Here is a 12788-nt window from a genome sequence, read left to right as displayed (position 1 = left end):
CAAGTCTTTCTGCGTCATAAATTGTTTTCACCCATATTCAATGACAAAACAACCAAACGGTGTTTTCAGCAGCAAAATTATCTTTCGTAATTGCAAGCATTTAAAAAAAATAATGCTACTTATTTTCTCTGTAGTATTTTGTCTTTAACGTATGCTCTGATTTTGCAAATTGAGCCGAGACTTGAACTTTATTTGCTAAAATCAATCATTACATCGCTGTTCAGGTGGAACATTGACACAACTGCAAAAAGTGTAATTTTACAGGAGAACCAAATATACTCGTACAAAATTATTTTATTCATTACCTCATGCAATGGAACATAGTTGAGTTACTGCCCTGGTGGCTAAAAGTTGAAAAACAAATCTGTCAGTGTTCCTCCGTATATGGGGTAATCACGTTTAAACCCAGTGACGACAATAACTCACTATCAATTAATTTTGCAGTGATGTTAATGTTCCAATGTTCCACCGGAGCAGCGACATCATTTTCATATTTTTTTTTCCTATTTCATTTGTGTTTTAAAGATTTTTTTGATCTATTTTTCATCTCCTGCATTAGTACTTTTCAAGATTGTTTAAATGCTTTAATTTTTTTCTAATAGACTTTGTGCTGCCAGTGGTGGCAACAACCTGCCGGACTTCTCCCATTTTGCCACTCGGAGGGATCTTAGCAATGGCCATGTTGATTTCCCACCTCATTACAGAATTAGTCCGTACATGGAGCAAGTTTTATCTTCTTTACATGGTGGATCTCCGATGGGACCTTCTATGGTTCCTGATGGACGAGGTATTCACATCACAATACCGAATTTGCTTTGCAATGTTATGTTAAACCACTTACATATGAGCCATTTCCTGTGACTTTGGGTAATTTTCGTCTTTGTCGTTACGAGACATTTAAGATGAGGCGTTTCAATAATCAGTTTTATTAATGAGGAGCTAAAAACGTTCATTTCCAAGTATTAGAGTTCTAGTTTTTTCTCCCCCTAAATTGTTACAGATAGAAAGATCATACTAACTGCTTGTCATCTACAATGACCATTATTTTCAGTTTTTTTAAAAATGAACTTGCCCCACTTTCAATATACTAAACGACTCAAATGTTACTGGGACCTCCTTTAATCTCTGATGAAGGAGGTATTCAACTCCAATCACTGAATTTGCTTCGCACTGTTATGGTTAAGAATTCACATCACAGTATAGAAATTGCTTTGCAATTTCAAACACTAACACGAGTTATAATTACAAACATGTGGTAACAATATATAGTGCGTTCCCGTTTAACCATCATGTTCTCCATTTTCGCAATCGTTAATCTTAGATTCACACTTCCAATTGCAAAAATGGTCAAAACAAGATGCAGATTTGAGATACCAAACGTTGGAAGGTAAAATTTTTTTAAAAATTAAAATACATACAGTCTTTTTTCACTAATTTTTTAACGAGTAAAATAAGTGCTATTATCCTGCAACTGCGAAATATTTCATATTTTTTGGTCTGCAAGCTTGAAACAATCAGTGCGTGTTTAGAATGTAGTTTAACTGGGTTCTCCAGCGACCCATGCTCTTGTCAACTTCAATTACTTTTATCGGGTTTATATGCCATGGTAAGTAATAAGCCAGTTGATCTCTGAGGCGGCACAGTACCGAAGGGGAAGGTATGTCTCCAGTAGCCTGCACTTAAGGTAACTGTTAACGACCGACCTCTGACTCCTCGTGTGGTACAACCTAAGGCGACACGCTTGAAGTGGAGAAAAGTACTTTCAGACCCGCACCGCATGCAATCCGTAAGTATTTGGCGGTGACGCACTCAAAAACGTTACTATTAGGCTTACCATATTTTTCCAACCCTGGGAAAAAAATTTTGCTCTTTTTTTTTTTAAACGAAACATTGTATCTGCATTTTTAAATTTGTATACACACAATCCAATTTTTACACACAAGTCGGATGACATATATTACAAGAAGAACGTGAAGTTACATTCATAACCTTCAGAAAGTGAATGAATTTATTTTTTGTGATACGTTAAACGGTTAAACCATCAATTTTCAAGAGAAACCATTCTTCTACTCTCTGTCTGTATACAATAACTGAATATTTGTATTTGTGCTTTAACAAGCCCGCCATTTAGGGGATCAGGAAGGGGCAATTGCCCTCCTCCCCCCCGGTTTTGAGAAATAAATGTAGTTTTATGTATTTGGGGTTGGTTTGTTTTGTTTTTTGTAATTATATGCATTGAATAGTTTCCTAAATTTGAAATGACGGACCTGTATTTTAAGAAAGTTAAAAGTGAGTAATACGTGGTAAAATCTTATCAATAGAAAGGAAATAGCTATCCCTAACCATTTTTAAGGGGTCTAAGGACCCTTAACCTTCAAAAATTTCGACTTTCTGGAAAACATATATCTTATGCATAATTTAATTCTGAACAATTTGATACCTTATTTATTATCATACGCAAAAAACTTTTCAAGTTATCGAAAAAATGCGCAAACTTTCCATATAGAAATTTATGTTAACAGCAGCTGTTTAAACCTTTTTTTTCTCAGGTTGCATTTTCTCAGGTTTCTCATTTTGCGTGCGTGATATCTTAGAAATTTTCTTATATATTTCCGTAGAACTTTTAAGGCATGTTTGACTTGTTTGTTTCATGATCTGAACCTAAATTTATTTATTTTGTTTAAATATTTTTTTTTTGAAATTTTATAATTTAATATCAAAATTTTCCGAAATTTTGAGCGAAAATATTTTTTTTTAAATATTAACTTTAATTTTTTAGTTAAAATTTAGGTTCAGATAATAATAATAAATCAGACAAATATGCGTGAAAAGTTTTACGGAAATACATAAGAAACTTTATAAGATATCACGCACGCAAAACGAGAAACCGGCACCTGAGAAAAAGAGGCTTAAACAGCTGCTGTAAACATAAATCTCTATGGGGAAAGTTTACACATTTTTACGATAACTTGAAAAGTTTTTTGCGTATGGTAATAAATAAGGTATCAAATTATTCAGAATTAAATTATGCATAAGAAACATTTTTTTTCTTCAAAAAATCGAAAATTGTGAAGGTTAAGGGTCCTCAGACACCATAAGCATTCTTAGTTCTTGAATTTCACAAATTTTCTTTAGCAAATAATATTTCCTTTTTTTTAAACTAATAATATTTTTGAAGTATTTCTCACAAGAAATGGGAAACAGCATTTGCTCTTTTCACTTAAGTCAACGGTTCCCAACCTTTTTTGCTTTGCTAACCCCTTTCAAAATCTGTACGCATTTGGCGAACCCGTTGTGCACTAAGTACTAAGTGGCAAGGACCTCCTCCCCCGGTACACACACAGTAAAATTTCAGAGATTTTATTAGGTTCGTTAAGCACTTAATTTAATTCTGCATTTATCTCTATGTGCTGAAATTCATTTTTTTCATGGAAATTTGTCCAAAAGAGGTAATAAAATTTAAAATGTCTTTTTCTGTCACAAAAATACATTTATTCGTAACGCTAAATCAGTCAATTAAAAATGATCTTTCAAAATATATTTTAAAGAAAATGTCTCTCAAATAAACAAAATAATTTTTTTTCTTTCAGTAAAATTAGAAAGTTCCCTAAATTTACATCTTCTTGGAAAGGATTGCGAATCTAGTTGTTTCATAAGGAAACACTGTGCACATTAATCATTTGAGTGCTGAAGAAGTTTATGTTTTTTATGCTAAAAGTGCGAAATAAAACTAGTAGTTATTTCTTATTTCAATTTAGTTTTGAAAAATTACAGAAACGTCTGCAATTAAATCTAATAATGGTAAATTTTTCCAACAAAAATATTTTTATGCTCACTTATTACAAGAAAGTTTTTCTCCTCAAATTTCACGAGTTCCTTTTTTACATGAAGCGCAAATTTTCAGTTTTTAATTCCACATTTTTTTTTTGCGACGTATTCTTCACTATAGCAACAAATAGCGCCATTGCACTTAGTCACTGACATTTTCGGCTAAGCACAAAAAAGCGCGATAGTGATAGCTCTTTGTCGAACTCAATTGGTAAAGAAACTAAACATAGAAAATTAAGTAAAAATGCTTCAAACGCTCTTATATGCTCCATATAATGTTTCAATCAATTTCAATAAAATTTTCAAGTGTGAAAGAGACAAATGAATAAATGATGAACAAAAAATGCTTGAACTTGAGGCTTCATCTCAAAGAAACATGTTAATTTTCCGCCATTACAGTATTATCTTCGCGAACCCCCTTTGTACCTCTGGCGAACCCCCAGGGGTTCACGAACCACTGGTTGGGAAACGATGATTTACGTAATCAATTGATCGACAACCTAATTTGATTTTTGTTTTCATGCATAAGTTATTCAAATGTTCATACGCTACTTTTTGTTAGTATTATGAGAAAAAAAACTATTAATCACAATTTTATCATAAACGAACCTTTTTTTTTTCTTTGAAAAACTCATGGTAAAATAACAATTTCAGTACCTTTGTCCATGGATTACTTGCAACAAGTTTCTATGCTTCATCAAAGAAATTTGCTTGATGTAAATAATTCCTTGCAAGCCGCTGCAGCAGCAGATTTGTCTCACGGAATTGACGGTAAGTACAAGTGGTTCCATTTTAGCATTACACTTTTCCCTGGAAAGAAAAATTTATGACACCAATAAATAGAACAGGGTTTGCTTTTTGCTGGAAGGATTATCATTCGTATACCGCGTATATATGCTACGTTGCGAAAGTAAACTCAAAATTAGTTTGTAATGATTATATGTAAAATCTATATCCTTTAGCGCATAGAATTAACCACTTGCCCTAAAAAGACGTTTCATACATGCCAAGACGTTTCTGTCAAAAAATTGCCAACGACATAATGCCCACAATGGCTGGCAATTAAAGCTCTAGATTGGGAATTCTGAATAGTAGCCACTGGCTACCAGAATCACAAAAAATGGTAGCCACTTATGACTTATGTGTGGTAGCCATTAAAAAAAATGTATTCAGCGCAAAAAAATAACCTTAAGTGAGTTGACCCTTAAGGTTATTTTTTGAGTGGTGTAGGGTGACGCATGCTTACTATCACAAAAAATGGTAGCCACTTCTGACTTATGGTAGCCATTAAAAAAAAATGTACTCAGCGCAAAAAATATCTTAAGTGAGTTTACTCTGTATTACGTTGCCAAGGTGGAGTCGACTGATGCGGTGAAATCCTAAGGATTAGACACGTGTTGTCGTAGCACGATATACGATATGATTTTTAGCAGATAAAGAAGCACGTGGTTACCACTTTTGGCAGCTAAGATTTGATTTTCTGGCAGCCATTTTCTATGAAATATTCACCCGTTAGCGAGTGGTGACCGCTAATCTAGAGCTTTACAAGCAATTATCAAAAAATAAAAATTGACTTGCATGACGCGTCTCACTTTAATTCTTACTCTTAATTCTGGAAAAAATTGATTTAGATCTTAATATCACCTCTTTTACATACCATCGAGGTAGGTGCAAAAAGAAAAAAACAAACAAAAAAAAAAAAAAAAAAAAAACAAAAAAAAACTTTAAAGGGTTTTTTTTTCTTTCTTTTTTTTTTAAACATTATAGGCAAAAGGAGATAGTGAGGAAAAAAAATACTTAGCCTGTTTTAAAACAAGACTAATAGAATTTTACATGCATTTATAACTTTTTTACTTATAAGTAAGCTTAAAAAAGGGTCAACTGTTTTACCAAGTGGAATTTTGGGAACATGTTTACTGTTGTAATGATATCTAAATACTAAATACGAGAGTAGCAAGGTGCGTTAAGAAAATAAATACTTCTGTTACCTAACAGTGCTAGGCAATATTTTCTTCTTTTTTCTTAACTATAGAAATTACTCGCTTTTTTTTAAAAAAACTTTATCGCCAAAGTGTTTTAGAAAAGCTTCTTTTAAAGATTCCATAATATTAAGTAGAAAATATAAACATAAATATATAGATGCAGTGGTTTTTGTAGTCTTTAAAGAGGATAAGACACTGAAGCTGATAAAAAGGGCAAGCAATGTAAAAAGGGCGCAATGACTTTCCAAAAGGTAATATTTTCATTAAAACAACGTACTCATTTTTAGATGAAGTTGACAACAAAAAATAATAATAATAATAATAATAATAAGTATAAAAAAAAATAAAAAAAAAATCGCACAAGCAACTAAGAAAAGATAACATCAGATAAGGGAATTTTGCTAGAAACATGCAAAACATGTTATGCGAGCAACTTATTTCAAATTGGGACTTATTTTTCAACTGAAGCCTTTTAAATAGACATTTTTCGTTTTAATTTGTAAAGCTGGAGATTCTTATTATGCTTATTACCTATAGTTTGGGAGCAAACCCAACTTGGCAGCGACAGTGTCATAATGTTGAGATTAGCATCTGCGTAGCTTTTCGCAATGTTGCCGAGTTAGGTTTGCCTCAACAATAGATGTTTCGCACTATTTTAAAACACTTTTTTTTTATAAATATATTCATCAGAAAGCTATATTTTGACTTTGATAAAATAACTTCCGATGTGCAAAGGATTAAATGATTCCATTTGGTAAATAGAGGAAAATCGATTTACTTTGCCGATAACGGTTGTTTCCGTTGTTTGAAGAAAATATTTTTTCTTTCAACATAGACATAAATGTGGTCATACAAGGTCGAACATCTTATTATCAGAGGCATACTGTAGAAGAAAACATTTTGAAAATAATCAAAAATAAATAACTACAGTTCTTATTTGTATATGAGATTCGATCATTTTCGTAATTGCGATTTTTGTAAAAGATTCGTTCTTGTAATTGCGATTGTTTGTAAAAGATTTTATTTTTTCAATTTTCATTTATTTATTTCATTTATTTATTTAAAAACTTATTTTTTATCTTCCTGGTTTATTAATTAATTTATTTATTTTATTTGAATGCTGCTAATATTCTGGACGAATAAACGAATAAGGTTTAAACTTTTTTTGATGTCATGTCTTATTTACTTTTATATTTTTAAACGGTCGAGTCTCACCATGATAAAATATTTGGAAAATTCGCCCCGTCTTGCTCAACCTTTTATTTGTATGATCCATCGCTAAACACGTCCTGCATAGATACTCTTTTATCATGCTACTTGCAGTGCTTATTTGAAACTTATAGTGAGTTAATTAAGAATTTTTTACGGAAAATTACGGCACATGAAAAAATTGCATTCAGCTTTTCTAACAAATACGAAATATGCAACAATTATGCCAAAAGTAGAAAACTAAAATGCTTCAGAGTCGCTATATCTCAAACTGCAACAGCACTTAATCTAAAGCTGGTCTCGCGTCGACTGCGGCAACAACAGTTATGTCTATTGCAATAGATTTTCTATAAATACACTCCTGTTTGAAAATTGCAACACTACGAAGGACTTACACGAGTGAGCTGAAAATTGCAGGAAATGTAAAGTAGGGTATGATATGCAAATAATTAGAATTGCAGAAAGGTAGCGCATGCGTATGCTGAGCAGCGCCCTCTGAACGGCGGATCGAACTGGATGTAAATAAACGGCTGTAGCGAGGCGTGTATGATTATCGGTGGTTATATGCTAGAGTAAACGTTAACTGAATCTTTACTATGCCTCTTCGACGAAATAAAGCGAAATTTGAGCAAATTTCGGAGTTTGAACGGGTCAGAATCGTCGGCCGCCTTCGTGAAGCTGGATTGTCTTATCGTGCAGAAGCCACTCGTGTGCAGCGAAACAGCAGCACAATTATGCGTGTTTGGAAGCAGTGGACGGATGAGGGTCAGACACCTCGGAAATCCGAGAGTGGACCCCGAAATGTGACGTTAGCTCGCGATGACAGACACCTGGTGCGTATGACACTGACGAACCGCACAGCTTCTTCTAGACAATTGGCAGCACAGTGGTCAACAGCTACAAGTGCTTCATCAATTCGGAGACGTCTACTGCAGCGTGGGCTGCGCGCAAGGATTCCTTCATACAGGATTCCTCTCACGCAAAACCATCGCCGCCTGCGGCTACAATGGGCCAATGTGCATAGGAGCTGGCGTGGTGATTTGCAGCAGGTCGTCTTTTCTGACGAATCCCACTACAATTTGTGGCACCATGATGGCCGAATTCGTGTCAGGCGCTATGCCGGTGAATGGCACATTCCGGAGCGCATTATCGAACGCCACAGTGGACGAACCCCCGGAGTTATGGTCTGGGGTGCCATAGCATATCATGGACGATCACAATTGCTACAAATTTTGGGCAATTTGAACAGTACCCGATACATAAACGAAGTATTACAGCCCCAAGCTATTCCTTTCCTGCAAGGATTGCCAGGGGCTGTATTCCAGCAGGATAATGCCCGTCCACATATCGCCAGGACTGTCAAATCCTTCCTTGATTCGCAGCAGGTACAGCTTCTTCCTTAGCCTGCATATTCCCCGGATATGTCACCGATTGAACATGTGTGGGATTTCGTCGGGCGGCGTCTCGCTCGTGATCCTCGTCCTGTTGCTTCGACAGACGAACTTTGGTTGCGCATACAAACAACATAGAATACTCTTCTGCAGGCAGATATTCAAACTTTGTTTCACTCCATGCCGAGTCATGTAGCAGCTCTTATTGCGGCGCGTGGTGGCCACATAAAATACTAATTTATATCTCTTTTTCTTGTTTGTTTGGTTTGAAAATGTAATAATTTATTTGTACCATTACCACTCAACTGTGTATTAAATTTCATTCAACTATGATGCTTCCTTCATGGTGTTGTAATTTTCACAGACAGGAGTGTATTAACAACCAGAATTTTCAGTCTCGTTGCAGCGCAATCACAAATGATAGTCCTTGGTATGAAAATAATGTTTAACAATGATTAATGACAGCCAATGAACAGGTGTTTTATCTGATTTAAGTACAATTTATCACATGAGCTAAAAGTTAGCGGCAAGTATTTCGTTACTGTTGCCTATACAGTCGAGTCCCGACTTACGTGAGGGATGCGTTCCAAGACTCCTCGCGTAAGTCGAAATTTCGCGTTGTGGAAAAAATTATGTTTATGAATTTTTTAGAAGTATACTAAATTCTTCTAGACATTTGTAAACACCCCTCAAACTGCTTTAAAGCATCCCTCAACTATACATTACCGTTTCTTACATAGGGAACTGAACTTTTACTGTATTTAGAAAATAAAAAAGCTGTTTTATTCAACACAATTTACTTAAATATGCACAAAATGAATGATCGATTGGTGGGAAAGACATACAATAAAACAACACGGTACGCACAGTATGCAGTAATAATAAAATGATGCACTATAATAGTACTGTACACTGTTCAGTAGATACAGTAACACTTATGAGTTAAAAAAGGAAGATAATGATAATTTATGCTCTATAATCTTTTGTGGCTCAATTTGTGACAACAGCCCCTCTTCCTGATCTCTTCAATCCATAATACAAGAGCAGCTTCTATTTTCATTTTATTTAATTTGCTAGACTGATCTGCAAGCTTAAATATTGAAACTAAGTTCTGAACTTTTACGGATATCGTTTTGTTTTGACTTTTAATTGTACTCATGGAAGATCCACTCATATTTATTGGTGCGCTACCATTGGCGTTTTGTAGTTGTTCAAGCGTCTCGAGAATCTTAGCCCTTTTTTTTTTAAATCAGAAACTTTTTTTTCTTCCCATCTTCACAAAGTGTAGATAAAGGTGCCACTAAGGAACCAATATATTTCATCAACTTTAATATTTAGAATGAAAAAATTAAATGAAAGATGCTTGAGTGGTTATTTGATGCACTAACAACTCGATGCGTAGACTAGTTTGATGTGGGAACTTTCGCTCTCAGTGATGCTTAAAGGGATGTAATAACATTCACGAAATCAATATTTAGTAGCCAATAACGAAATCGATACTTCCTTCTAAAAATTCGTGATGTGGACGAAAAAATCGCGTTAGCTCTAAAATTTGTAACTTGGGGAAAAATTCGCGTTATAGCCATTTCGCGTAAGTCGAATCGCGTTGTAGCGGGAGTCGACTGTAGTTTGAAATTAGCATAAGGCAAATTCAAAACTTCATATGGAGTTTTTTCCATCCCTTAGAAGCAACGATGATAGTATATGCAGTATGGTTTTATTTTTCTTGTAGGATCTCAAATTGGAAGTCCCAAGTCTTCATCTCGTCATGGCAGAAAACGAGCTCTTTCCAGTTCTCCGTATTCTGACTTTGACATCAATTCGATGATCCGTTTTTCTCCGTGTTCCTTGGTGTCTATAATGAATGGATCTAGAAGTTCTAGCCGAAGTGGTTCATACGGGCATTTATCAGCAGGTAACAAACTGGACTTAAAGAATTTATGACATAATTCTGTATTTGATGAGCTGTTTGATGATTTGTTAATGTCAATTTATTTCTGTTAATGAAAAGTAAAAGTCTAAAACTGTAGTTAAAAAATATTCCAATTAAGAGTATAAAAGTGTGGGAAGCTCGCAAGGAGTATCAGCAAAAAGAAATCCTTTTTTTTTTATTTTTTTATTTATTTTTTTTTTTATTATTTTTTTTTTTTATTGTTAAATTTTGTAACTACTCTTCAAGCAATATGTTTTAAACTTATATTTCTTTTACATAATAGTTGACACTTTTACTTTCTCCTTCCTCCTCTTTTTGAAAACCATTAGTAAAATGCAGCTAAAATTTGATTTTCAAGTTGTTTTTCGTCTCATTATGGTGGCAATATTTTTTCCGCTTCATTTTTTTGTGTAATTAAGCAACAGTATGTCTATTTTCCTTCATAGTTTGATATTCTTACATTTGATTTTGTTTTCATAAATGCAATTTAGCTTTTGTTGCTAAAAAGTGATTAGGAATGCACGCTAAATCAGATCAACCGAAGGTTGAGGGCCTCATATCTCGCTCATTCATTATTCAATTGGCTTCAATTTTTGTACATTCATCAAATGACTCGTAAAAAAAAATATCATTCCATGTGAACATTTAAGTTTAAATTATGTTTGTCAACAATTTAGCCAAAAAAATGACGAATTGGTCTTATTAGAAATACTGGTCGCTAATAAGGCCATTTAAACACCAAAAAGTACTATCAAACTAAAAAAAATAATCAAAAACTATTTATTGTCAATGTAAAAAAAAAACTAAACCGCATTAGATCAACTCAAAAACATTTTCGAAAATTTCATATTTACTTCAGTGGAAAGCAGAAAAATCAATCGTTACATTGGAGGCACTGATAACTACACTGCTTGACAATTGCTAAGGAACAATTACGTTTTTTGGAATAGTTAAGAATAGATAATTATTAAAGAAACAGAACGAAATATATAGTTAGTAGGGAGGATGTGCCTTTATTATAAGTACAAAATAATACAGATATTACTGCATCAATGAAGTAAAAACTTAAAAATAAAAAAATAATCCTACTTAAATGATTTTCATACAACCACAAAAAAAATGATCTAGGTCAGAATGATGGAGACATGAGTACCTTAATATGATGTATGATTAACAGGGACACTGATGCATAATTTACATCTGTTTTCCATACTCCCCATTAATTATTGAGGAGTGCTTGGGGTATGTTTTCAGACTCCTCTCTCAATGTAGATTTGAGTTCTTGCACTGTTCCTGGGAGGGACAGTTCTTCGCGCAACACGTCTGCCAAGAGCCCCCCAGGCAAGTTCAATTGGATTTAAGTCGGGAAAGTAAGCAGGCCACTGCATACGGAGAATGTTTTCACTTTGCAGTGTGTCTGACACTTCAATGCTCCAGTGTGGCCGTGCATCGTCGTCCGTAAAGAGAAAGTCTGGACCTACAGCTCCCCTAAAAAGACAAACATGGTCCAAAATAACATCTCTGCAATACATTTGCGACGTATCGCTTTCTTATTCAAAAGTGTAAAGCGGTGTTCTGCCATTGTGCATGATGCCTGCCCACACCATGACGCCTGGGCCGTATCGATCACGTTCGCAAACAATTTTTTTTTGCATAACGTGTTCCACGCTCTCTCCACAGTAGTTGGTGACCAGAATCACTTGTCACACTGAAACTAGATTCGTCAGGGAACATCACTCTAAACCAATTTTGAAGATCCCACCAACATGTTCCTTATACCAGCGTAATCTCTCTCGACGACGGCGTGGTTGATCTTGGATGCAATGTACGGGCTTCCGTGCACACAAACCGACATCATGTACTCGCCGTGAGATGGTTCTTGCAGAAACATGTGTATCGGTAGCGGTTGTTAGATTTGCAGCTATCTGACCAAGAGTGAAATTTCTCTTCCTTTTTGCCACGAGGGCTACACAGCGATCTTCTGAAGGTGTGGTGCTCCTACCACGATCCCCGTCATGCTTTTGCAAAACATTTCCACCTTCAACTGCCGTCTTTAATCGGGAGATGGCACGTTTTGGTACACCCATTGCAGCAGCCACAGTGGTGACACTTTGACCTGTTTCCAGTCGTCCAACCACTCGTCCACGATCGTAGATACTCAAATGATGTCTTGCTGACATTTTACTCTTAAGTATTTCAAAAACCAAACAGAATTTCAGAGAAAAACCTTTTTTAACATCCAGCACTATTTTGGGGTAAAACCAAACAGCGTGAATTTTCGTACGAATCTTGAGTGCGTATGCACTGCCTTTTATACAGATAACGAGTCTTGGTCTACCACGTCATCTGAACTTGAATTTATTTCCATTGGCCAGGTAGTTGAGGTACAAATTTGCATAAATCACTTGTTCCTTAGCAATTGTCAAGCAGTGTAGTTATTTTCAG

The 12788-nt window shown here is 34.9% G+C and overlaps 1 protein-coding gene across 1 annotated transcript in view; it reads left to right on the top strand.

Annotated features, from left to right (window-relative positions):
• Positions 1-12788, top strand: part of LOC129231017 (zinc finger protein GLI3-like) — an 89310-nt gene that overhangs the window by 49552 nt on the left and 26970 nt on the right. Inside the window, exons 3-5 of the mRNA XM_054865263.1 lie at positions 603-787; positions 4483-4599; positions 10143-10325. Coding sequence (XP_054721238.1) covers positions 603-787; positions 4483-4599; positions 10143-10325 — 485 coding nt within the window. The remainder of the gene's footprint in view (positions 1-602; positions 788-4482; positions 4600-10142; positions 10326-12788) is intronic.

The sequence above is a fragment of the Uloborus diversus genome, chromosome 10 (genome assembly GCF_026930045.1).
Source record: "Uloborus diversus isolate 005 chromosome 10, Udiv.v.3.1, whole genome shotgun sequence".
NCBI classification, from domain to species: Eukaryota; Metazoa; Arthropoda; class Arachnida; order Araneae; family Uloboridae; genus Uloborus; species Uloborus diversus.
Note: the sequence above shows the minus strand (reverse complement) of the source record. Positions and strands in the feature narration are given on the sequence as shown.